Source organism: Platalea leucorodia (genome assembly GCF_965183815.1).
Source record: "Platalea leucorodia genome assembly, chromosome: 6".
Classification (NCBI taxonomy): Eukaryota; Metazoa; Chordata; class Aves; order Pelecaniformes; family Threskiornithidae; genus Platalea; species Platalea leucorodia.
Window position 1 is genome coordinate 35,162,699 of NC_138828.1, and position 26,408 is coordinate 35,189,106.

The following is a 26,408-nucleotide window of genomic DNA, read 5'->3' on the forward strand; positions in this document are numbered from 1 at the left end:
ACAGGATCTTTTCTTACTGACAAGTCTACAAGTTCTACGGTGTGATCAGATGATTTCATATTCCCATGAGACCAGCATGCTGCACATCAGGTAGCATTACGTTCATCTCACTTGTGTGTAATATGTCAAGACTAGCAAACCCACCGAGTTGGTATAAACCAGGTTGTTAAGTGCAGGTGATAACAGTCTACAGAAATTACAGCTTACATGGGTAATTTGGACTGGGTAATAAGACAATTTCTCTTACTTTAGTCTTTCACCCATTTTTTGTTTGGGAAGTGAAATGAAATTATATGATGCATTACACAGCATAGAATGTCACATTGTGTCATGAGTGATACAGTGCCTGTAAAGCACAAACATCACCACAACTTGACATGTCCTCATAGAACAAAACCACTGGAACAAATGTAGTTAAATAAAGGTGAGGAGAGGGAAGGGAAGGCAGGGAAACCAAGCTGACATCCTCTGTTTGGGACCCAATTACTGACTCGAATACCTGGTGAGCCTCTATGAACCTTGCTGTTAGAGGAAAATCAGTCACTTCCTCTACTTGTGGCATGAGGCATTCATAAAATACATACAGCAGGAAGCAGTAACACACCTCTACAAGTGAGCAAATTTCATTGTATTAAAAAAAAAGTGTAAAAAGAGGGTCCTCAAAGATTTCTGACTCCTTATTTCCCTAGTCTCTATGAAATTCAAGAGGGTTTACTAATTACTTATCTATTCATTCCTCACATCTACTTTAACATTATTAAACATACACAGTATTATTTAAGATCACCTTTTGGAACTTCAGGGAATGATAGTGGCTTATAGAGGACAGAAAAAAAAAAATATTTAGCCAACATTGGACTAGCAATATCAGCCAAATAATCCCATTTATTATATCCATGGTGATTTCTGCATAACAAATCAATCTAGTTATTTAACAATCTAGTTCATCCTTTTACCACAGTCCCAGATGGGAAAGTATGGAACCTACAGACAACATTAATTTTTTAATTTATTTTTTTCAGGTGAAAGTAGCAGCCGATGAAAACTGAAGACTGAGCATTAGGTGAGCTTATGATCCTCTTTAATCAACTCTTCTTCCGTGGCAAGAACACAAGCACCTTGTTACCCATCTTGTTGACCTAAAGTCTGTAGCTCTGCTGTGTATAAATTGTGGTGGAGGAAAACATTTTTTCTGCTGTACATGTGTAAAGAGATGGGTCCCCTTGGAGGCTGTCCGAGTCTCCCTGTAAAAGTGGTATGCTGCCGAGGTACAGCAGTTTGGTCTTTTGGAGCTCCTGAGAACATTGGGTAGCTGTCTGTCTTGGATGCTGGCTTTGCTGTATTTGGTGCCATGGTCGCCAAACCGTTCTGGGTGACCTCTGAAGCGAGGGTTTCATACGTGCCTCTAGTATGCTTCATGACTTCCACAATCTCCTTCTCTTTTAGGAGGTTGCTCAAACACAAATTAGACAGCTGATAGCTCTTGCTTTCATAGCCCATTGCTTGGTTGCCTGATGAGTATCTAAAAGGGTCCTCGGTGGGAGTATGTGCTGACTTTCTGTCCCTTGTGCTGAGATTTTGGCTCACCATTCTGTTTGGATATGTAGCCTGGGGAAACAAGACAAAAAAAAGTATTAGTAATAAAATATAGTACGAAAATGGCATAGAGTATATAAAACACTCCTCACTACAGATGTACAGCATGTGGGGCTGCCAGATTAAAATAAAAGATGAATCTCAAATGCTGGTAGAACTCCCAAAGCACTGCTACCATAAAATAGAAGTATTGTTCATTCATATTTAACAGAACTAATATTGAAAAATGCTTATTATAGGTAATGATTTGGGCATTTTCTTTAAAAAAATAGTTTAATCAAAGGAGGAGAATTTTTTTCAGAACATAACGAATGGATAAAAAGGTTCCATGAATTATAAACAGATTTTCAAGAGCATTTCACATGATGAAACAACAAGAATTTTGATTGCATAGAGTTCAACTATTAATACTCTCAAATACTTACAAAATGTAAAGACCATCTTTTGTGAATATCTTCATGCCTTGGTTAAGCTCACAACATGCTCAGTTTTCATTGTCTCTTGAATCTAGGTGTTTTGTTGTGTACTTACAGTTAAATACATGCCAAAACGCTCTGCCAGAGCAGAGCAATAATTTTATTTCAGCTGCCTGGAAAAAATACAATGTAAGAAGGATTCCAGCATGTTAGCAACTTTTAATGCTGTGTGAGCACACATGCATTTATATTTGTTTAAATAAGGGGGATTTATCTGTACATGGCAAGCCAGATCACTGCAGATTTCCAGTGTGCGCTTAATGTGATGCTTCATTTTGTCCTCCACAGAACACCTGGCTGGGGAGGAGATGATGAGGCTGTGGGACCATCTCTCACACATTTAAAAAAAATATACTCTCAGTGTATAAAGGAAAATAAAGTGTTGAGGGGAAAATGCTAACACAGTCAAAGCAGGATTCTGCCTGTTCCATGACTGACTGTATTAGGTAGCTTCTAGAGGTAATGGCCAGAACTCGGCTCACAAGATATTCTTGTGGCTGAGGAATGCAAGTGAATGTTCAGGAGTCTGGTCCCTAGAGGAACTTGGGTGTTGAGCCTATATGGTTTTGTAAGAAAGCTTCATCTCTTTATATATTGTTACAAAACATATATGACACCAATTTGCCCAATAAGAATTAAATACCTGAAAGCTGTATGTGAGTTTCAAACGTTGTTGATGTAACCTACTTAAACCCTACTGTCCTTTGTAACCTAATACTGTGTGTGCACAAAAAAAAAGGGGGGGTGTGCGTTTCATTAACTTCTCCAGATACATATCCATATGATGTTTCAAAGAAGTCTTTAACTTACACTGCAATTAATGCATCTCTGATTTTTTTTTTTTTCTTTTTTTAACTAGTCAGGTTACAGTAACTAAGCTGCAGTTATGTGAAGAAGAATTCTAATAATAGCATCAATTGTACTTTATTTTAAAAGTTATTTTGGAATACACATTTGCTCTGTCACACTTTCCCAGGTACTGGTTAAAGCACTTAGTTCTGACATTCATTTGCAACAAAAGTCCAGTTTTACTCCATATAGGTTTTCGGCAACAGAACTCTGAAATGACATAGTAGCGGCTTCTTGACATTTACACTGCTATATGGGCTCTGACGTTGCAGAACAAAGCTGAGAAAATCAAAAATACTCCCAAGCCTTACAACTTTGCTAAAAATATTGCAGGATGTTTCCGTGATTCCATAGGAAACTTGTATATATTGTTTCAGGACAATTTGTATCGCTTCACATCCATGTCTATTTTAAGCAACACAGAAAAATGATACAGTCAATATTCACAGCTTACATCCTTTTTTTAGTGCAGGCAAGCTAATGGTCGTGCTTCTACGCAGATTCATACGCAGGTTTGGATACAAGTACTGTAGTGCATTTTAGGCATCAGAGATGGTATTTTCAAAAATTATTAGTACTGGAGCAACATTTTTCCCACTTATTTCAGTGCTGATTGCACCTGGACTCATAAATGGGAGTAGAACACTTCTGGAAAACATCACTTTTGTGTTGGTTTTGTGCCTATAGCACATAGATATGAGATGAAATTCAATTTAGTTCCTAGGGAATCATTCTTGGGGAGACCTGTCTGTAAGTTCAATCACTTTATTTATTTATTTATTTATTTATTTCTATGCCAGTAAATAAAATCTTTCTATTGGGATAAGAGAGTCAAATTCAATGCCCTGCCAAAAATCCCTGCATTTGTTGTAAGGGAATGTTTCTGGAGTTACCATATGTCACCCTATGCCATTTGACAACCTAAAGATTGATATCATAGAACTGAGAGGAACTTCATGATAGGACATGCAGTCTATTCTGCACTTCTTGTTAGCATCAGCTTATCCCTGTATTACTGACTTTTTTTCTTTTTTTAACCAGCTGCTAATTACCTTCATTGATGTAATCTGCACAGCCTCCTCAGCTAACCTTTTCCACTACATTACCTTTACTTTTAGGAAAGGTCTTCCTAATGTCTAAACTGAACCTGTATGGCTGCAAGTCTATTCCTTCTATCTCTCTCTACCATGGAAATGAGGAAAGAATTGCTGTTTGATCTTTGAATACCTGTTTATGTCTTTGAAGAATGCTGTCAAGCTACCCCTTAATCTTCTCTGCTCTGGACAAAAAATATCACATTGATCTTTTCTGATAGGACTCATCTTCTAGACTCCTAGTCATTCACACTTGTCTTCTCTATAGATTCTCTTCAGTAATTCCACATTTTTCTTGAAGCAGACGGGCAAAGAGTACAGTACTTAAGGTAATCCCCTACCACGACTAAGTAGAAGCAGCACTATTCATGCTATGACGGACTTCTTATCCTGCTTCTTTTTAATTTACTCCAGTATGAGGTCAGTAATTCTATTTTGCCACAGCATGAAATTGTTCATTCATGTTCATCTGGTTGCCCACAATAGTTCCAAGATTTTTTTCTACAAAATTATTAATAAGTTGTTCAGCTGATTACTGCCACATAGACATAATTCCTCATTTGCCTCTGTTGAATTTCATCATTTTTCCTCTGACCTTTTCTCTAATGTATCAAGATCATTCTGAATTCCAGTTTTATCCATTAACATGTTTTCCACTCCACCCAACTTCATGTAAACTGTAAATTTAATAAGAATATTCTCTAGTCCGTCATCCAGGTAGTAAATGAATAGTATCAAACACTGTAAAACCCTACTTACTTTAGCCTTCTGTTTTAACATCAGGCCATTAGTAAGTAATTTCCAAGGACAGTCTTCCAATTTACTCTATATTTGTTTCATTTAGTCTGCATAGTATGTTTATGAAACAGTATCAAAAGATTTACTAAAAGCAAGAAATCTGATATCTACAGCTTTTCTTCTAGCCAGAAGACCTGTTACTGTGCTGTTGAATGAAATTGGTTTGGCAATTGATTTGATTTGCAATCCATGTTGGCTCTTATTCATCTTGTTTTCTTCTATGTGCTTATAGTTTCTTTGATTATTTGCCTCAACTTTTGGTCTGAGAATTGAAGTTAAACTAATGGAAAACATTATAATATATTTAAGATAAATCATAACCTTCCCCCAACACTCACAAAAATAGACACTGATACTGCACGCTGATCAGAATATACTTGTTTTAATAAAAATGCCTCAGAGTTTTTCATGGTGGTATACACTGCTCAGTAAAAAGTCTAGGAATTAAGAACCGTTTCTCTTCTTACAGCTGCTATTGAAATGCCAGTGAAAGCATATAATTTATCTGTTTAATCAGCAGCTATCCTTGTTCTTGTCTTCATTCAGTGAGATTACTCAGTCATAAGTAGCATGACGTGAATAATCGGAGTTTAAACATGTTGCTGCAGACCTTAGTAGCCTTGGCTACAGAGGCCACTCCCAGCGAGAAGCACGACCATTGCTGGAGGTCTTGGATACAAGTTGTCTTATAGTCTTAAGAATGGCTTAGCAGTTACTTTTGTGTCTTGAAATAGAATGAAAAATAAAAGCGTGTAGAGAAAAAATTCTTATGAAACGAGTTATACCAACAAGGTAGGTTTTAAAGAAAATACAGACGAATCAACTGATTTTGAAAATGAGAAGTGCAGAAGCATGTTCAAAGCAAGGCATATTGTTGAAACTCAGTACCAGTAAAAGGTACAAGGCATGATTACCTGATTTTTTGTATTGCTTTTTTAACTTGATCTTGATTAAATGCTCTGTTTTGAATATCTGTCACTGTGGTGTTTCTTTGCTCTTCCTTTTCAAGGTTATATTTCACATGAGAAATTTTCATTTTAGAAAATACATGCTGGGTTTGTAGGTCTACAAAATATTTCCTTGTAGTTGTTGGCCAATGGAGGGAGACAGTGTGTGTGTATGTATCAATAAATATTTAATAATATATATGTGGTGAGGGAAGGTCTTAGTTTTGTGAAGCTGTAACTTGCTGAAATTATCCTTCTGTTGAATAATTAAACAAATACCAGGTGGCGACAAATTAAGAGCTAATTTACCTAGATTTTAAAACATCAATAGAAATTTACAATATGCCATCAGTATTCTAAGACATTGGTTTGACCCTGTCTCCAGCAATAAGACACAGGTGGTTAGCAAGGAAAGACAGACTCATTCTATCAGATGCATAGTTAAGACATAAAATAAACAAAGATTTTAATAGAAAGACTGCCAAAAAGCAATACTGCCATTGTTATCTATGACAAATTACTGAAGAATAGCTTCTAATCAGGAAAAGACAGAACAGTGGTGAGATGGGAGTCAAGATCAACAAGAAACCCTCTCCCCTTCCCACTCCCCCAAATAACATTGTCCACCCAAAATATTGTCAATAAAAAGCCCAATGCTGCTTTGAATGTCATGCAAGTTACTTTTTTGCTATCATTTAAACACTTTTATAAAAATCACAACACACAAAATTGAAAATAATTGTATGTTGCTGTTCATTTGCTAAATTCAGATAATTTAGCTTGAATGAATGTAGTCTGAGTTTTCTTGCTGACCCATTTTACAGTTATTTAGGATCCTCATGATCTGGTCAGAATAAGAAAAATATCCCAGAATGAAATGCACAGAAGTAAAAACCACACATGCGGTACCAACAAGAAAAATACTTTGGACAAACTTGAACTTTTATTTTTAACCTATTTCTCCTTATCTTCCTATAAATGTTTCATGCAAAATTTTCTGCGGAGGACTTTTAGGTACCAACTGCATTCTATGAGCATTAGACGTGAGCGAGCAAAACCACAACCCCAACGCATCTGTTTGCCAATCTGAAGGCTGAGTCTTTGTCCAAAGCTGAAGGTGGCTTCATGCCAGTCGTGTTCCAGCCTAGCCTAGAGCAGCTGCAGGGCTGCTGTAAACTGCTGCTTGGCAGTGCTCCAAGGAGCCGATCTGCCAGCTGGTGACTGCTGAAGCAAAAAATCCATTCATCTCTTCCCCTTTTATTTTTCAGTAGCTCAGCTAGAACCAACAACTTCTCTGCCCTAGAAATCCCCAAATGCCACCCTACAGTCTGCCTAGCTGCAGACCCAGGAAATGGGCTGCAATTAGGACACAAACGTGGCTCTGAAATTTCTTTCAAAAGTAGCCCATTTTAAATATACGGAGAGTAAAAAAAAAAAAGCCTCCTTTGTTATTGTCTTAAAGTTTAAGAAAACATCTGGATTTGAATTTCCTGATCGGATTAAACACAAAAAGGTGCATACTTTCTTGCTTGAGTCCGTTTCTCAAAAAGAAGAAAAAAAAAAAAGGATTTCTATTAAAATCTGATTGGCTGTAAAATTCTGATAGGTTTTTTATCACCGGTGTTTTAAGGTACATGAATATGAGAAAGGTCTAAATATTTTAGGTTTGATTATTCCACACTGGTGCTAAATACATTAAGATTGAACCAAAACCAGGAACTTAATATTCTTAAAATATTTTTTCCATGAATTTTTTTGAGGGTTCCTCTTTGAGATTGTCATTCTGGCAACTTTTTCTTACATTAAGAAAAAAAAAACAAAACCCTTCAATGACCCACTTTAAAGTAATGAAATCTGACTAAACTTATAGAAAGCTCGAGAATGGGACATGTTATTAAAAAACCACTGCAGCCATTCATCACTTTCAATTTTCAAACCCAATGAGTGAAATATGACAAGAGTTAACAACAAGACAACACTGCTGCAGGACATTCAAAAATGGATATTGTTGCTGGCTGTCTTGTGATAAAGCACTGATATAAAATGACAGAAAAATACATGAACTACAAAAACACCCAAAAAAGGGTGCAGATTTTTAAGATGCCTGTGCCCAGAGGCATCTGAGAGTCTTAGAGGCCTATAATGTAATTCTTCCAAGTAGAGCAACTTTCTTAAATACATCATTCTGACAGCAGGCATAGAGAATAAAACCAAACAAAATACTCTCTCACCAGTGTACTCAGTGCATCCTGACAACCAACCAACAATGGTGTATTTGAAAAACAAGGTTTTACCACCCCAAAGGATCTTTGCTTTCAGAGGTGTTAATGGAAGCACACTCTAGAGAGAGTAATTATTCTGACAGAAACCTGGAGACTTTCTGGATTCCCTCAAGTTTTCTGTCGCTTAATTATTTTGTGTTTGCAGGGACATGAGGAATGTAAAATGTGTTTTCCAATGTAATATTAACTATATAGCCCAGCATAGCTCACTTGGCCCATGTCAGGTCTCAGCTGGACTGCAGCACCTTCTGCAGAACTGCCTCCATTTGCAGCCTAGCCCAGAATTGATAAAATATAAAGCAACTTAAAGAAGTCCACAGACAAAACAAGGTCTACAGCTCTATATTTCTTTGAAGGATGGAAAGGATGAACCCCCACATCATGCTTTTGAATTTATATCCCTTCAGATGCCTTTCACAGTTCTGACAGTTTTTGTAAGTGCAGATCTAATTTACCAAAACACAGGTTAACTCAGTACTTCGGTATGCCACATCTGTCACTATGTCAGCTCCTTAATTTCTACACCTCCTCACTTTTGTGCTTACCAGCTTCCAGCCTAGAGATGATCCAATACAAAATGTAATTTAGCTGCAGCAGGTAATTGTTCTTCATTCAAGTCTCTTAAAAAGCACTCATTCTCATTGATTTCAGTAGCATGAGAGTAGATTTTACAACCCAGATCTGCACCTATTGATCAACTGATGCTGCCTTCTGGCAACATGTGACACATAAAAGAAATAAAGCCCAGTGTGTCAAAATACAGCATGGACTATTATCAACAGGTTATGGGTAAGAACCAGCTGCTGATCAACTTGCAAGCTCTGCTGTCATCCATTACAAAATAAATGCAATCAACATAAATCAGAAATATTTCTTTTTCTGCCTTTCAAACATCTTTATTTACTTACTGAAAGCAAAAACTATGACATGCTAAAATGCAGGTCTCTCCCCATAATGCTCTTTTAACCAACAGGCCAGTTGAATACAAGTGAACTATAGAGGTGAGCTAATGTCCTAAAAGGATTTTATGGTAGTGGTGATACAGTGTGATAAGTAACCTACGGAGGACTTAAATAAGATATTCTTCTCACAGCATAGAATTATCCTTGAAAAATTTCATTTATGTAAGTTAAGGTAACAAGGCATAAAAGGATATAATGCTGTTTTATAAAGTAGGAAGAAACCAGTGAAGAATTTCCCATTAATCTCTAATAACTTACAGTAAATCACTACTCTGCATTCTCAATACTGCATTTCAAGGGTTAACTGGAAGATTTTTCTCATTAGTAAAGCTAATAGAAAATTTTGCATTTTACATCTGTTTACAGATGTAATGCTTCCACATTAAGCATTTGGAACTCTGGAGCTGTTCACCAGTGTTAGTCATATTCTTCAAAACTGCTACAAAATTCATTTAGGGGATACTAAATATGCCTTGTTATACTTGGCTTAAAATTCTAAATAACTATAAAAATACTAATCAAAATGAAACGCTACTAAATAGTGTGGATCTTTCAATATGACTACAGAACAGCAGGACATACTAGTGAGTGTCTCCACTTAAGGTCCTCTTTTGCATAACTGATGCAAAACGAACTGTTAGAAAATGGAGTAGATCCATGGGAACACCAGGGTCACTTCAAAAGACCACAGTTCAAGCAGTGTGAGCAGTGAAGTATGACACAAAGGTCCTGAGGAAACACTAAGGGAGCTTGCTCTGGCATTACAAGCAGGAAAACTGCAGAAGTGCTAATTAGCCCTTCTGAAAGTGTGTGCTACTCAGCTGACATTTATTGCTATGCTAACACAGGTGTTCTGGCTTTGCAAGCCAAACTAGTATTTCTGTACAGCATTTGATGTGCCATGTAGACATGGTAAGTTGTTCAAAGATCTCCACCTTGTGCCTTATCTATTTTTTTGATGACCAGCTGCCTGAAAGCTGTAAAATCCATTTCTAGCCTCAGGCCTGACATGTGGTCACCAAACCCTATCATATCTGTAGTTCATCTGAATTAAAACGGACTTATGGGTGGCAATTACCTTTGATAACTAACTTCTATTATATACATGTTTATTACCACGTTTCTAATTATACAGTTATTTATTTTCCTACTCTAATGTCACCTAACTTGATTTCCTATAGTACCAGAAATTCCGTATGTAAAATGAAATTCGTATGACTATGTATTCAGTTAGATAAGATACCAGGATACAGTTGTCTTAGAAGTAGTAGTCTCAATAAGTTTTAAATATGCAATGTTCAATTGTCTATATACTACATAGTTCTATATCTGAGACATACTTTTAGGAAAAGAAAGAAAAAATATAGTGTCCACATTAATTGCTTATAAATTCTCATTTAAACGGTGGAGGAATACATTAAGCATTATGCTTAAAGATGTATTGCTGTTATGTTTAGGATAAGAATCTTAAATACTTTGGGATACGAGGCATTTGCTTCATTAGTTGGACATATAGGAACTCAAATCTCTATTGTTTCTCTGTATATTTTTATTATCTTACCTTCTGTGAAGAAAATAATCATATATACTTATCTTTAAGTTCCAGGCTTTTTTGTCTCACTTTCAATTAGTGAATGTCACAAATGAACATGTGCCTTCTGAAAAAGGCACTGCTTGCTCTTTCATAGAAAACCACACAAAAAACCCAGATGAATTGTACTTAATCAACACTCACCTTTTTACATTACATTCTTTAACAACAATAAAAATTCTTCCATTCAACTGAGTTTCATAAATTAACATCCTTGCTTTTGAAAGCAATAGGGGCTGAACTTGTAAGAACAGTGGGGGAAACTGGCAAATGATCTTCAGCTACTGTCATGTCAATCAGTGACTCTATCCCTCAGCCTAATATACAGTCTGCAAAGGAGAAATCAAAGGACTAAGAAAAAGGGCAAATTTTATCCTGATGACAAGAAAAGAAATCCTACTTGCCCTACTTGCCCTTTAATTGACACAGAGTAGCCAGATTTTTCCATCCCTAAAGTAAATTTCCATCATTAAGCCTTTCTTGTGGTTAGACAAAAACATTATAACATACCTATAATCAATCCCTAGCCTTAACTGGTCAGGTTCAGTAAGTTCACCAACATACAGAAATAGTTTAGACTCCTATGGCAGAATGAAGCATTACTATTCCAGAAGGATACTGACTCCCTGCTGTAGCATTCAGTCAGAAAAAAAACACCTGTATGAACTTTGCACCATAGGATGATGCTCAGTGAATCAGATTTCATTCATAATAGAAAAATTTCCCTTAAAATATTTTCTTCAAAGATCTTACTATCTATGATGGCTATAAATCTATGCTGAGTGAATTATTCCATGTCTAGTTTTTTTTTTTTTAGGTATTGACAATCTTAGAAACAGGGAAAGAACAAATAGGATCCTCTTGGAGTAGGGAATAACTGTACTTTTTTTTTTTTTCTTTTTTTTCTTTTTTTTTTTTTTCTGTTAAACCAATGACCCAAGAATGTATTGGCTTTGTCGGTATGGAATTAGTGCATACAAATTCTGTTCCCTGATCTCCATCTGTCAATATCAAATATATTTACAGTAAGAAAATATTGTCAGGGAGAGGAACGGGACTCACAGCCTAGAGGTATAAGTAGTTGTAGAGGAAATGTGATCCTCATAAGGAATCCACACAACTGATTTACATGAAAGAGATATTGCTCTAAAAAAACAGTTAGTGTTTGTAGTTGAATGACATAATTTTCCCCATGTTCTAAAAAAATCCAGAAACCTATCTTCTATAATTTCAAAATTGTGTGTAGTTGGCGGTGATAGAAAATTTCCCTTACTGCATAATTTCAAACAAACCGAGTTTCACATAGGTAAGATAGCCCATTGGATAAGTACATAAAATAACCTCTTCCCACCTATGCTAGTGGCTTACACAAAAGAAGAAAACTATTTCATAGCATCTTTACTGTACCTCTATAAGGGTCCGTTCAGTTCAGCTCTCTTCAAGCAGCTAGGGTAGCATGGTGTTCATTACAAGATATACTACTTAGTGTTCGGGAAAGTCAACTCTAACAAGGTAAAACTATTTCGTATATTTCATGTACTTTAAGGCCAGCAGAAACTGTTATAATCATCTTGTCTGACCTTCTCTGCAGTAGAAGCCATAGATTTCTCTTGGCGAAATCATGTAATCCAAAAAAGGGGATAGAATTAAAGCATACCTTAAAAGGCTTAAAGTAATGGAGAATGTATTTTATTTCTTCATAATCCACTAAAATATTTTTATAACAATGCAATCCAGGTCCTTACTGGAAATGTTATATCCTGATAAGAAATCCTACATTAGTATTTGAACAAAAGAAAATAAGCAATATCTGCTGACAGAGCTGCTGCTAAAATATGCTAGGAGATAAAGCGTCTCTAAAGAGCAGAGGGGACTACTGTCTAAGACATATAGGAACAGGCAAGTCTTAGAGAAAGTGCTGGTTGGGTTTGGAGTTACCCCTGTCTGGAGAAAGTTTTGGTCATGTAAGTAGTTGCATGTATGATCGGAAAGTCCTATTCTCTTTTGTAAATGATTATAGAGGATGCATGACCATGAGGAGCCCACTACAGCCTGAAAAATGACAAAGAACCCAACACTTCACAAAAACCTTGTAGTACCACGATCACGTTGCTTGGAAAAATAACCTTCCTTTCCATCTTACCCCCCTGGAAACATGCAAACAATTAATGCAGCTACTTCAAAATATTCAGCATATCAACTCCTTATTTCCTTCAGCAAAACTATGTTACACAAACTTAGCAAGGGAAAACGAACAAAAGGAAACAAAAACATAAATAAGCACCTGCTGAAATTTCTTATTTTGCCTTTCCTTCTAGGAGAAGCAACAACAAAAAATTTGGCAAAAATGACAAAATACCTTTATTGGTTTCTTCTTCTCTATTCATTTGCCTAGCCTAAGGAAGGTTAGCAAGATTGCATTTCATATTATACCTCCAACTTTCTGTAATAATGCACATAGGGAGGCATTTACCTACTGCCTGTTGCAGCATACCTGTTCTCTGTAAATGTAAAAGTTTACATTTTCTTTTCTTTACAACCCATGGGTAGAGAGACTGTGGGTCTCTCACTTGAAAAAAGTAATAGAAGATGATTTGCTCACTTGGGTTTATAGGCTTTTCAGTTGTAAATTAATGTAGTATTGCTGACTTACCAGTTACTGCGTAATAGCTGCTAAAATGGTTGAGTTTTAGGCTTCTTGTGACATAAACATCAGTTCAACTCTTAACCTCTGCTATTTGCCATCTTATTTCATTACACACCATTTTAATGGAACTCCTAAATTCTGAAAGGTTTAAGTGAAATCATGGTCCCACTGAATCCACTAGCAAAACTTCCACTGGCTTTACTGTACTGTCTTGAGCAAGAACAAACTTAAGCATGTGCCTGAAGGCTATTTACTGCTATATAAATTAGGGACCAGTGTGTTCTTGTCTTGTCTGAGTACCACATGCTGTTGTGATGGCAGCCTTTTATCCCTCCCTCCTGACAAATTAAGGGTATAAGTTACTTTAAATAACTTATAACCAATGTAATTTGTTCAAATACACTGTTTTGCAAAAGGAAGGCTTTTTAATACATTTTAAGAAAAGAAAAAAAAAAAGAAAAAAAAAAAGAAATATTTCTTCTAATTAGCAGTCTTGAAAGATGACTGTTTGGTTAGAGCTATATATCAAAGACACGTTTTAGAAACACAAGGTATTCCCCAGGGATCAATACTGGGTCCAGTCCTGTTTAACATCTTCATGAATGATCTGGATGATAGGGCAGAGTGCATCCTCAGCAAGTCTGCAAATGACCGCAAAACTGGGAGGAGTGGCTGATACACCAGAGGGTAGTGCTGCCCTGGCTGATATGCCAGAGGCACCTCGACAGGCTGGAGAAATGAGCTGACAGGAACCTCAGTTCAAGTGCAAAGCCCTGCACCTGAGGAAGAACAACCTTATGCACCAGTACATGCTGGGGGCCAACTGGTTGGAAAGCAGCTTGGCAGAAAAGGACTTGGGGGTCCTGGCGGACACCAGGTTGACCATGAGGCAGCAATGCACCCTTGCTGCAAAGAAGGCAAATGGTATTCTCGGCTGCATTAGACAAAGCATTGCCAGTAGGATGAGGGAGGTGATGTTCCCCTTTATTCAGCACTGGTGAGGGCACACCTGGAATACTGTGTCCAGTTGTGGGCTCCTCAGTACAAGTGAGATATGGACATACTGGAGAGAGTTCAACGAAGAGCCCCAAGGACAATTAAGGGACTGGAACATCTCTCCTGTAAGGAAAGGCTGAGAGAGCTGGAACCGTTCAGCTTGGAAAAGAGAAGGCTCAGGGGGATCTCACTGATGTGTATAAATACCAGAAGAGAAGCTGCAAAGAGGACAGAGCCAGGCTCCTTTCGGTGGTGCCCAGTGCCAGGACCAGAGGCAACAGGCACAAACTGAAACACAGGAGATTCCCTCTGAACATCAGGAAACACTTTTTCACTGTAAGGGTGACACAGCACTGGCCCAGGTTGCCCAGGGAGGTTTTGGAGTCTCCATCCTTGATAAAAGCCATCAAAATCTGTCTAGGCATGGTCCTGGGCAACCAGCTCTACGTGGCCCTGCTTCAGCAGGGGGTTTGGACAGGATGACCTGCCAACCTCAACCACTCTGTGATTCTGTGAAGGTATTTGCTAGTCTGAGATCAGATTAAGAGCACAGGTGAGAAGCAAAAGCCCGAACAGGATGGGGTTTAGGAAGTTACATACACATAAAGCCTGCAACTCACTTTCTACTTTCTCTTTTTATTTACAGCTTATCACCAGGGCTAAAGCTCTGGAGTCTGTTGACCCAGTGCATTGATCCTAAATAAGACCAGAAGAGCTTACAGTTAAATCTGGCAAGGAACACAAATTTTTCCAAGAGGTCAGTCCTTTGACCAGCTTAAGCACTGGCTTGCAGCCATGCCACTCCAGCAACAAATATCTCTCAAGCCACTCTCAAGAGGTAAGATCTCTGACAGGACCATCAGACTTTCCACTGTAAGCTTAAATCCTCATGAAGCTGAACTCCATTTTGTAGCGTTATTAGTGTTGCAAATGTTCTTAGTGTTTTCCTCCATCAGCCAAAACAACAGTGTTTTAAAACTGTGATTTATCTATAAAAGATCCATTTAATGTAATCCACAGGCAACGAACCCGCCTATTGGTTGAGAGGCCTCAGCATTTAAACTGGCTAAAAATTTAGCCAATGTAACTAAAAAGGCATCATGCTTAAAACTCATGAAAGCCCTAGAAGCAGGATAACAAAACTTTGCACTTAGACAACAAAGCTGTCTAAGGCAACATACCAGACACTCCAATTCACTGTACAATGAAAGATGAAAGACGGGCAATGTTTGAAATTCATGAAGGGGGGCAATGTGCGTGCACACACTCACATACACCCTGGGGACTGATAAAACATAGCCTCATATTTGACTGACATCCACCAGCTCATAAAAGACTATAAAGCACACATAAACTCCCCAGAATATCCCAAAAGCACACCTGAAGTAGGCTATGTAGGCTATGCTTACAATGCATCCTACGTAATCGTTATTTAGGAGGGGATATCTTACAAGCTGCTTATCTCACCTCTGGATTTCTGCCTCTCAGCCATTGGCAAATCTCTCCCCTTGCTTTCATAAACCTTGCAGGAAACAGGGCACATATCGACTCTGCTGCCTCCAAACGTCCAGCTAGTGCATGTCATTTACCTTTCAGTCTCTCAAACACAATCTGTTGTTATCTAGAAGATGTTTAGGCACTAGTTTGGCAGTTCTTTGCCCTGGTCCCAAAGTAAAAGCCTTCCTCAGCTGTGGAAACAGATTAAGCAGGGTGTCCTGGAGTAAAAACAAGTATACTGATGCCATTCATGCCTATGCTGCTAGGCATGCACGCTTGTCTCATTAGGAATATCAAGCAGAAATTTTGAAAACCCCAATTCACAAGCATTTCTATATCAACCAGGAGTAAAAATGGTGAATCAAGTGTTTCTTGGGCATTGGAGCACAACTGAGCATATTTGTCCTAACGTATATCTAATTTACTGCTGCTAGGATAGTCCCAAAATTACATTTCCCTGCAACTGGCTGAGCAATTGCATGCAGAGGCACTAGTAACCTCAGGAAGACTGGCAAACAGTAGGACACCCACCAACTGCTACCTGTCACATGCAATAAGCAGCACAAAGCCACCCTGTCAGAGCAGTCTCAACAGTTCACCTCCCCGGGCCAAACAGGTTAACAGCTGACTTGTGGCTTTTCACGTAGGAATAATTACACATTTCTCAGCAGACAAACTCCTATGCTGATATGCTGCCTGTGTAGTGCTAGGGAAGGAAACCAAACGCAGAAGCTCTACACTGAACCCAATTACCCCAAATCTACAACACAGTCCTTTTTTTTTTCTTTTCTTTTTTTTTTTTTTTTTTTTTTTACCAGAACCAGTTGTTTCTTAGCACACAGTATGTTGCTGCTTTGAGAAAATTCAGGCTCAAGCACCACCGCTGTTTCATCTTTTCATCTTTCTCTTCCTTCTTCTCTTTTTCCGCTTGCTCATTTTTCTGGAGGTGCAGCTACAAGGAAGAGGAACTTACAGCAGTTGCTTCTAAGCCCAAAATCAATTTGTCGAACAGTCACAGTGACAATATGTTGAATAATGCCAGCAGAAAGTGTTGAATATGCCTGAGTGCCAGGCTGCAGTGCACAGAACTGCTCCTGCCCTGAGCTCCAAAGAATTTGAACGCTGGTGCCAGGAGGAGATTATCAAAGTGGAAATCATACCCTTTCTGCAAGCTTGACCTGTGACGTGGCACTCTGCAATTCCCTTTCCATGAACTATCCTGCCTTGGAAAGTGGGAAACACACGGCTGCCTGAACTCCTTTCACGAGGTGCACTGATCTACGGAGAAAATTGTGTTGCAAGAAAAAGCTCTGACTGACTCCTTTGCAAACTGGTTTTGAATTGAAATGGGATCTTAGCTTTTCAGACTGATTCCCTTTAAATGCAGAAAACTGTGTTAGAAAACAAATAGGAAGCGGCTGCTATGTGGAAAGAAAAGCACTCTCCTTTTAGCACCTGAAGATGAATGCTGAAAGTGTACATGAATATCAAGCTTTATATGGGAATAAAAATACATCACATGCCCATGCAAAAATGAAACTACTTTTAAGTAGCAGAAATGTAGGTTCTCCTTTCTCTTAAGAAATTATTTCATTGAAAAATAGTCTACATTTAACACCTTTCATTTCAAGATAGAGCACCGTTGCTTTGAAATCTTAATAGTGGATTTAACAAAATTTATGCTATAAGTTCAACACACATTGTAACTGGAATCTGTAACCAGAATGTCTCAGTATAAGTTCTCATTAATATTAAACCACATCCTCCTGAAAGCTCTGATAAGGGCATCTAATATTTTCCTTTTTTTTATTTACCTGATAACAGTCACTAAGCTTTATTTTAATTTAATATTTTAAAATCTCACAATATCACCTTAAAATAAGATCAAGCAGACTTGTATGTCCACATAAAGGAAAATAAAATTAAAAATTATACCTACAGTACAAACATAGAAACTTTTCTCTTGCTATGTTTAGTACATATTTACACAGAAAAATATTAATGTTTGTTATTTAAGATCCTATTTAATGAAAATATTTCTACTTCTTTCCATGGAGATTTTAATAGTAAATCATTTTCAAACAATGTTGCCTATAATAAATCTCAGAACTGCAGAGAACAAAAGAACTTGCATAGATATCAAACAGCAGAAAGAAAAAAGGAAAAAAAAAGAGCGGAAAAAAAATAATGAATTCCTCACCCACAAGAAGTGTAAGAACAGGTCAGGTCAGACTAAATCCACGTGTACGTGTACAGATATTTGGGCTTATGTCTATGGCCTCATCAAAATATAGATGTCCCAATATGAAATCTATAGATTGCACAGGTAATGTTCCTGTAATGTTGCTAGAAACGCTGACATGATGTACTGGCTGAATTTGACCATTTTTGATTTATGTAGCCAGTGTAGACATGAAGTAAAAAGCACACTAAATCTAACTAGTCCACAACACCATAAACTATACCTATTATACTTTATTTCATTCTCTTGGGGAAAAAAAAAAATATAGTAATTTGCTAAGCTATTTTCATTTCATTCTTAACATTTATGGCTATTACTAGTAGAGAGCAACAACAGCTTGACTTTTTAGCATGCAAAATACTAGATCAGAAAAAGACATATAAAAGAAAAATATGTTCTACTCTCCATTTGTACTATGTCAGAAAAGCCTTTAACTAGGTATTCTTAGAAGAATTTGCTAATTATAGGTGATTTCCAGTTCTTACAAATTACCAGGGGAAGACAAGGAAACGAGGTATGAGAATAAGATAATTTACAGGGGTGTGGCATTAAAAAAAATAATGTCCCTATCTTACCAATGTTTTGCATGTGAATTATAGCAAATGTACAGTATTCCAAAGCCTATTTCAGAAATGCCCCATATTTAACAGCTATGTCTCTATTCAGACTGTATATTGCTATGTTTAACTGTGGCCGTTATTGCTTCCTTCTCAAACATGAGGCAACAGGATGCCTACATTGTAGGGAATCACCTCAAACTCATACTAAAAAGCAGGGTATAACATCCACAGAGCGTTATTTAAACTTCTACCCTGGGGGCTTGGGGTTCTCTGCAGAATACTTCTCTTGGGAACCATATTTTTGAGAACTATATCAAATAAAATGGCCACTGCTATGGTAGCCGATATGGGGCACAAGCCCATGTGCGCAAAACTTACCCCACTATGTTAAGTTTTGTACCTTTGTCATCTTTACTGTTTAACCTTGAGTAAATGTTTCCTGCTGCTTCAGGACGGGTGGCCTCACTCCCAGCCATCCCTGCCTGCTAACTCCCTTGTGCCAGTATCAGGGTTTGAGTGGCTACACAGTGAATCAGATAAGAAAGCTGGTATGACGGAAAATTACGTCTTTCAAATCTCTCTATATGTGGAAAGTTATTTTTCAACCAGAACAGTTCACTGATCAAGCTCACTGTGTGGTTGTACAAATGGTTTTTATTCACACAAGGAAAGCAGCCAGAACAATCAGCCAAAGAGGAAAGGGAGACCAAGATCTCTTTTCTTTTTTTTTTTTTTTTTTTTCATGAGAGGGCAGCAATGTGGCAAGTGAAACTGCGTTATGCAAAAAAGTTTGGTGGGGACCCACCTCCTCCTCTGGCTGAGCTCTGCTGCCAGATGCGCAGTACTTCTGCTTCTATTGTGCTGTGATGCTAGCAAATGCACCATCAGCCCTGAAGGGAAGGAAGACTCCTGTAGACATAGGAGATTATAAAGCTCTGGTGGTAATGGATCCCACCCATCTCCAGTGCCAGGGTTGTCCCTGGGCATAAGGATAACCTTCATTCTCCTAGTGCAACGCCACTGCCACCTCCACCCAGCCTGCCTGGCTACTGGATTTGCCATGTTTATCTCTGAGACTTTTGTTCCTAGTTTTGGTTTGTCAAGGTGTTGAAGCTCCTGCAAGTGCTGGCTAAACTCCCTCTTATATGTGACATCAGTGAGAGTTATCAACTTTGGAATTGCACAAGGTCACCATCTAACTATTAATTTTGCTGTTAAAAAACTTCTTATTCACTGCTTCACTATGAAAGCCACAAATATCCAGCTATCTTAAATGAAGGCCATCACCATGGTAAATTTTCTTGTCTTCAAGTAAATAATGACAAAAAACCAATCAAAACCTAAAATATATAAAGACCCCTTCATTATTCTTTCTAGCATGTATATTATTAATAAACATATTGCACTGGAATAAACACATTTGCATGGGGTTTGCATGGTTTCTACATCATCTCAACACACTAACTGGTCAATTGACTTCCACTCTGAGATCAAATTTGTTCAAAGACAGTCATAGGATATTGTTCTGTTGGGTTATATTTTTAAAAATTACCTGCAAAAGTGTAATGTTCTTGTATTTTTGAGATTTTAAAAGGAAAATGTAAAGATAAGATTTATTACTAAATTTGAGAGGTAAAATGATTCAGTGAATGCTGCTATGAAAATCTACTGGTCAGAGAAGGTTGTAAAACATTCTTATCCATATTATGGAAGTGTCAGTTGCAAGGATGATATCAGGAATAAAGTACTGGAGTGTCTCATCTTTCAGCAGTTCAGCTTTGATCATTTTTTCCATTTGAATTTTCCCTCATTTTAACTTCTCCACTCGTACAACCACTACCTCCCATTATATGATCACGTCACAAATATTAATACAATTATTCTTATGACAATCAAGGGAGAAAAGGAAGAATTATCAGCATATAGGCATATAACGACAGGAGATTGTTGATTTCCTAATTTTACACTAGGATCTTTCAACCCCAGGATTGACTCAGGTTTTCTGGATTCCAGTCCAGAAGATGGTTCTCACCCCTTCGCTCCCTGTAAAAGATACCTGCTTTTACATAGAGCCAATAAAAGGTTCATTATTTGTTATTACAAAAAAAGATAAGGAAATTATTAATGCACTCTCATACTGCAACACCTGAATTCCATTCGTTCTGGTTTGGCAGGCATTTACTTATTTTTAAAACGTGACAGAGTCTTTATCAGATTATTATTCATCGCCTTTAATGTTATTCTCAGACACACTATTCAATATAGCACGAATAAATCAGCATCGCTTCTATGTCTTGTTACATATATTGAAAAACGCTTTTCCAAAAAATTTACAACTTTGAATTACTTCAATATTTCTGTCCTGAGAGTGAAGATATTAGGTTTTTTGCTTATCCACATTGCTCACAATCAAGTGATGTAATGACCCAGACGAAGTCTTTTTCATAATTAAACCTTTCTTTTCTTTACAGATTTCTGGGAGGAGATCTTGAATTTAGACAAATGATGGCAGATGGTGATATAAAGCTGTACAGAAGATAAATGATAGCTGTGGCTTTCAGGTGAAACTCTCTATTTTACACACAGCCCTTGTAAGGTCTCCAGAACATTTTATCCCTGAAAATAGAACTTAGCTAGGATTTAAGTCTTTTGTATACACTTGTGCTAGCTGCTTACAAAGAGCAGTTGCTCAGTGATCTATTTCTGTAGTCAAGTATATACCTACATGATTCTTACTGAAGGTTTGGGGCTTTAAGAAATACACTTAAAAGGCTTTTTCAGTTGGCTCCCCACCCCCGATATCTTTTGCGTAATGGGAAATACGAAGGTTGCCAACTCCCAAAAGTATCAAGTGAGAATTTATTGTCCCTGGCTTTATAGATAGCATATCAGATAACTTAGAATGAAGAAATTCTTTTTCTTCTTCATTATATATAGTGAAATGTATATGTTCAGATTTTAGAGGCAGATATTTTTATCAGAGTACATTTTAAAGCAGATCATTAAGTACACAATCATAGTTTTTGAGCTTTTAAGCAAGGATGCAAAGCAGAAATCCTCGTTCGCCTCCCACATTCTCTGTTATGATGGAAGCTCAGACACCGCAGTGGAGAAATTGCCACAATACAAGAATCCTTTGCTCCTCATTTTTATTTCAAGTCTCTGAACTCTATACAAAAGCCAGCAGAATGGCTTCCTGAGGCTGTTAAGAACAATTGTATAAGGTATATGTATTCCATACATATATTCTTACACCCATTGCACATACTGATTTCAAAACAATCCTATGGGCTTATTCTAATGCCACAAGTTTAAGCTATGCGTTTTCTGATAACCTTGTTTGAGACCTAAATTAAAGCTCTCTGAAGTCAGTGTATACCTCCTTCAGTGGTCTGAGCAGATTTGTTAAAATCATCTTTAATCCTACTTCAAATTTTTGGTCGTCTTTGTTTTTCTATTTTTTCCCCTTTTTTCTTCCCATTTTTTTCCCTTTTTTCTTCCTGTCTTTCTTTTAATGATTCATATAAATTCATAGCTACTTTTACTGTCTCCTCATTCATTCAGGATTGCTTTCCTGTCTGAAATGGGTAAGTACTGCCCTTCCTCCCCAGAATTGCTAAATATCACATATATTAACTTCAAAAAATACGTAGAAAGAATCTAATTTATATGTCCAGGTGCAGTTATACAAAATTCTTAAGCTGCTTCTTAGGCTCCAGTTCAGCCCTTAAATGATACAACTCAGTAGTTTCTTACTAGGGAATTTACAAATTGACCCACTAACTTTAGAGAGCTCTGAATTAGACCCTTAGTAATTGAGATTTATTTCTGAATTTTTTAGTGTGTAGGGAGTTCCAGGGCACATTAGGTCCCTGCTGGAAAAAAGGTTCCTTAATACTATATTAATATATTAGACATTTTAAAAGAGAAGCTCATATTGCTACTCTGATCCTGAGTGATATATCCCAAGAAAGACTGAGTGCTTACCTGGAAATAACCAAAATATCATTCCTCCTTTCAAATTAAGCTCTGGTATTCTTGCCAAAATGTACCATTATCATGCTGCAGGACAGCAGGCTGAATTTCAATGGAGATAATATCCCCACTAAAATTCATTACATAAAAGTAGAAAAACCTCAAAAGAGTTCTTTAATGATTGAGGTTTGAGCTTTGTTAAAGTTTTGTACTAATCCTTAAAGAATGTCTGGAGGAATTATAAAGGACCTTTTGCACTTTCAGTAAGTCTGTGTAACTCCAGCTGGCCCCTTTTAAAAGGGAGATCATGGTATTTAGTCTTTTGAAAAGTCCCAATAAAATGTAATGATGTAGTATTTAAATTCAGTTTGGAGACTAAGTCTTAGGGAGTCTTTAAGTAAACAGGATTTTTCATGTTATTATTTCCTGTTGTTGTTTAAATAAAAATAAAAAAGGAAACCAATTAATTTGTAACAGAAAGTCATTTTATTTTTCTTGACATTATTCATGAAGCTGCTTGTTCATATTCAAGCTAATTTGGTCCTCATTGAAACAAATGGGAAAAACTTAATTTAACTGGGCTTTGGGTCAGGACCCCAGTGGGTTGCTGTAATTCTGTAGGTCTTTGTTTCTTCCTTCTCCTTCATCACAGACTGCAATGGAACAGGAAGAGATTGTGTATAATGCAGAGCACAATCATCTATTGTACTCTCAATATAAATTTGGGATCGCCATTTCAGTGAAAATTGTCGCAGTTCTCTAATTTTACAGCACATGGCAGTCAGTTTGCCATGTTTTATATGGAAAAAATAGTTTAATAAAAAAGACATGAAATCTTTAGGATGAAATGCAAGGGTTTTTGGCATATCATTATGTCTTTAAAATTAGACATCTCTAGATATTTCAGATCTTAAAACTCTTGTTTGTCCTGCCAAGGTAGGGATACCTACCCATCTCAGAGGTTCTGTTAAAGCTAGAAAGAACTGCCTGTCCCTAGGGCTGAAACTATTTGATGTCTGAATAATGCCAATCCTAGCTGCTGAGATTCTTTGTCACTCACATTACAGGGGATGGGGAGTTGTTTAGGTTGCTGTGGTTTATGACCAGCTCCCACTCAGTCCCAGTGTGGTCAACACTCTCTCTTACAGCCAACAATCAAAATCCACCCTTTTCCCTCTTGAAGACATGAAATTTATTAGGATTAAAATCAACAACTTATTTAAAGCAAGAAATTTGGCTCTTTGAAACTGCTTAGACTACAAAATGCTGGAAATAGTAACAAAACATTGGAAAAAGGAAAAATGTAGACTAACAACTCAAATGTGGTAGCAGTCCCATGACAAACTGCAGAACCATGATATAAGTTACTTTTTGAAGTAAATTTAAAATGTCATCAAACTGTTTTATGAAATACTAATTTAGTTAGCATTGTACTGTATATTGCATTATAGATAATACTTTAAGCTTCATTTCTTAAACAGCTATAGAATATTTTCAGCCCGTTTCTTTCTCAGCAAGTGCACAAAGTGTCTCATTCTGTTGATAAGACTGCTGTACAGCAGCGTAGTCAACAGTCCTCAAAGGAAAATAACATGGATTTTAATGGCAGAGTTTGTATAAAATGTTACTGTATTTTAAACAGTAAAGCTGCAAACCTATCATCTTGTGGGAGTCAAAATTAAATCTGGATCCAAACTTGTTCAAAACTGAGAGCTTTGAGCCCACATACCACTCCTAATATTCATTATGAAAAGCAACATTCAAATTTCCAGTTTAACATTACGGTTCAAATTTGCCACGGGAAAGATTGAAACGCAACCTCTGTATTTTCAAGGGAACACCAAGACAGATTATAACTTACAGCAGCTTATTTTGCTATTTTCTTAATTTTGTTCAGTCAAGCGGTAATGAGAAACATATTGTAATTCTTATGACTAATCAATATTCTGTAATGATCTCGTTCTGAAAACCTTGCAAAAAGAAACAGAAGTCCCAGTTAGCTTACGCTGTGTAATAAAATGGTCAATTTAAGCAATGCACGCTATTTTCCATTTTCAGTCTTATAATAATGCTTTACTAACAAAGCATTAGTAAAGATTACATTACATGGCATTCTGCAATTTAATTAGGGAACATTCATCTTTGAATCAGCAGGCCCCAGGTTTTATGCTTTTCACCAGCCGACAAATTTTATTCTAGCTACATCACTGTGAAGTCTAAAGAGGCTTGTTGCACCCCGGCATGGAGGACTTGACCCACCTACACTATTTCATGGGAGCAAGGCAATGAGGCGTCAATGGACCCTATTTTGCGTAATCTTTCTGCGTGCCTATGTTGAGTGCAGGCCTCCAGGTTTTGGCAGTGGGGGAGGGGCTTCAGGGCGGTCTCTGTGAGGCGAGGCCGGGCTGCCCCGGGCCGGACACAGCCGGTTCCAGCCGGCTCCAACCCGCCCACCGCAGGGCAGGGCTGAGCCCCTCAGCCAAGATGGCGGCGCCTCAGGGGAAGGGTGCTTAAGAAAGGGCAGAAAATGCTGGGCAGAGAGAGGAGGAGGGAAAAAACCCTGTAGTATATAATACAAACTTCAATATCCTCATTGGAGGAAGGAGGAAAGAAAGAAGGAAAGAAAGAAAGAAAGACGGAGGCACATAAAGAGAAAATTTATTAAGTATTAATAATTCAAAAGAACTTTTTCCCATCTCTATGTCTATTCATAAAGCCATCAATGAATATGTTTTGCATAGCTTTGCTGTTTACACGATGCACAAAAATATGCTGAGAGCTGATCTTCACTGGGCATGTTGATCACTTGCAATGAATAATAAAATGTATTTTTTGGTGTATCTATAAATTCTATTTCTTTTGCGTGAACACAGTAATAACATTCAGAGAAGGAACTGACTCATAGTACACTCTTTGAAATTAAAAAAGTCAGCAGAGTATTAGCACGAAATAATTCCTTTAGAGGTATTTTCAAACTGTATTTTACTGAAGTATATTACTTGCAGATTTATTACTAGAGCCATTCAAGTACAACCTGAAGTGTATTTTCAGCACCCCAACCAACAAACTAATGCCTTTTAGGTTTGACAGTAGTGTTTCAAAGCTCACAGTTTCCTTGCTTTATCAGTGTGAATAATCAAAGAACAAATAAGCTTCTCTACCGTAAGACTTCCATTCCTGACTTGGTGGGTTTTTTCCTCATACTCACAGAAGAAGAAAGTCTTGCAATGTAAGTAGTGTGCATAGGCCTTTGTTTTCCAGATTTGTTGCCTTAAAAATGTAGTTTTTATTCTTAATCTGAAAAGCAGGTTCAGTGTTCAATGGATATGAAAATGATTCATAATGGAGAGGAAAACACACTTGGGATACGAAGTGCTTCAGGGAAGAGATGCAATATACATACAAAAAGTAAATAAATTCCCTCTCACTACCCTCTGATGTGAATTTCTGTAAATATCTACAAGGTGTTCTGTCAATACTAATGTTCAGAACATGTATCAAGCATGTGACAGAAAACCATGAACCCAAGTAAAATTCATTAAAAAGTCTCTTTTTTAGCCTAGACCAAGGAAAATCAAGCAGTGACTTTCTCATTAACAGAGAAAGTAATTCTCATGTTGCTCTGGTAGCTTCTCATTCCAATGAGTGGTTTTCTGATCCTCTACAGAAAATAACCTTGCTAAACAGACTCTGGTTATAGATTCTTCTGAGTTCTGTTTCTAAGACAAAGAAATAACAGGAGGAGCATTGCAAATTATGTTTGCAGGTTCTAATATTCTCATGGTAAGTCCCATCACAACATCTAATACATTTCCCATCACAACACCTAATCTTGTAATGCTCATGCAAAATAAAGCTAAAATTGATGCAAATATAGAACAATTAATTCACATTAG

General features: G+C 37.2%; 1 protein-coding gene across 1 annotated transcript in view; it reads right to left on the reverse strand.

Annotated features, from left to right (window-relative positions):
* Positions 1-1,122: 1,122 nt before the first annotated feature.
* CCSER1 (coiled-coil serine rich protein 1) overlaps positions 1,123-26,408 on the reverse strand; it is a gene marked incomplete at both ends in the record, with an annotated part of 644,165 nt that continues 618,879 nt past the window's right edge. Inside the window, one exon of the mRNA XM_082314793.1 lies at positions 1,123-1,608. Within this exon, the coding sequence (XP_082170919.1) occupies positions 1,123-1,608 (486 nt within the window). The remainder of the gene's footprint in view (positions 1,609-26,408) is intronic.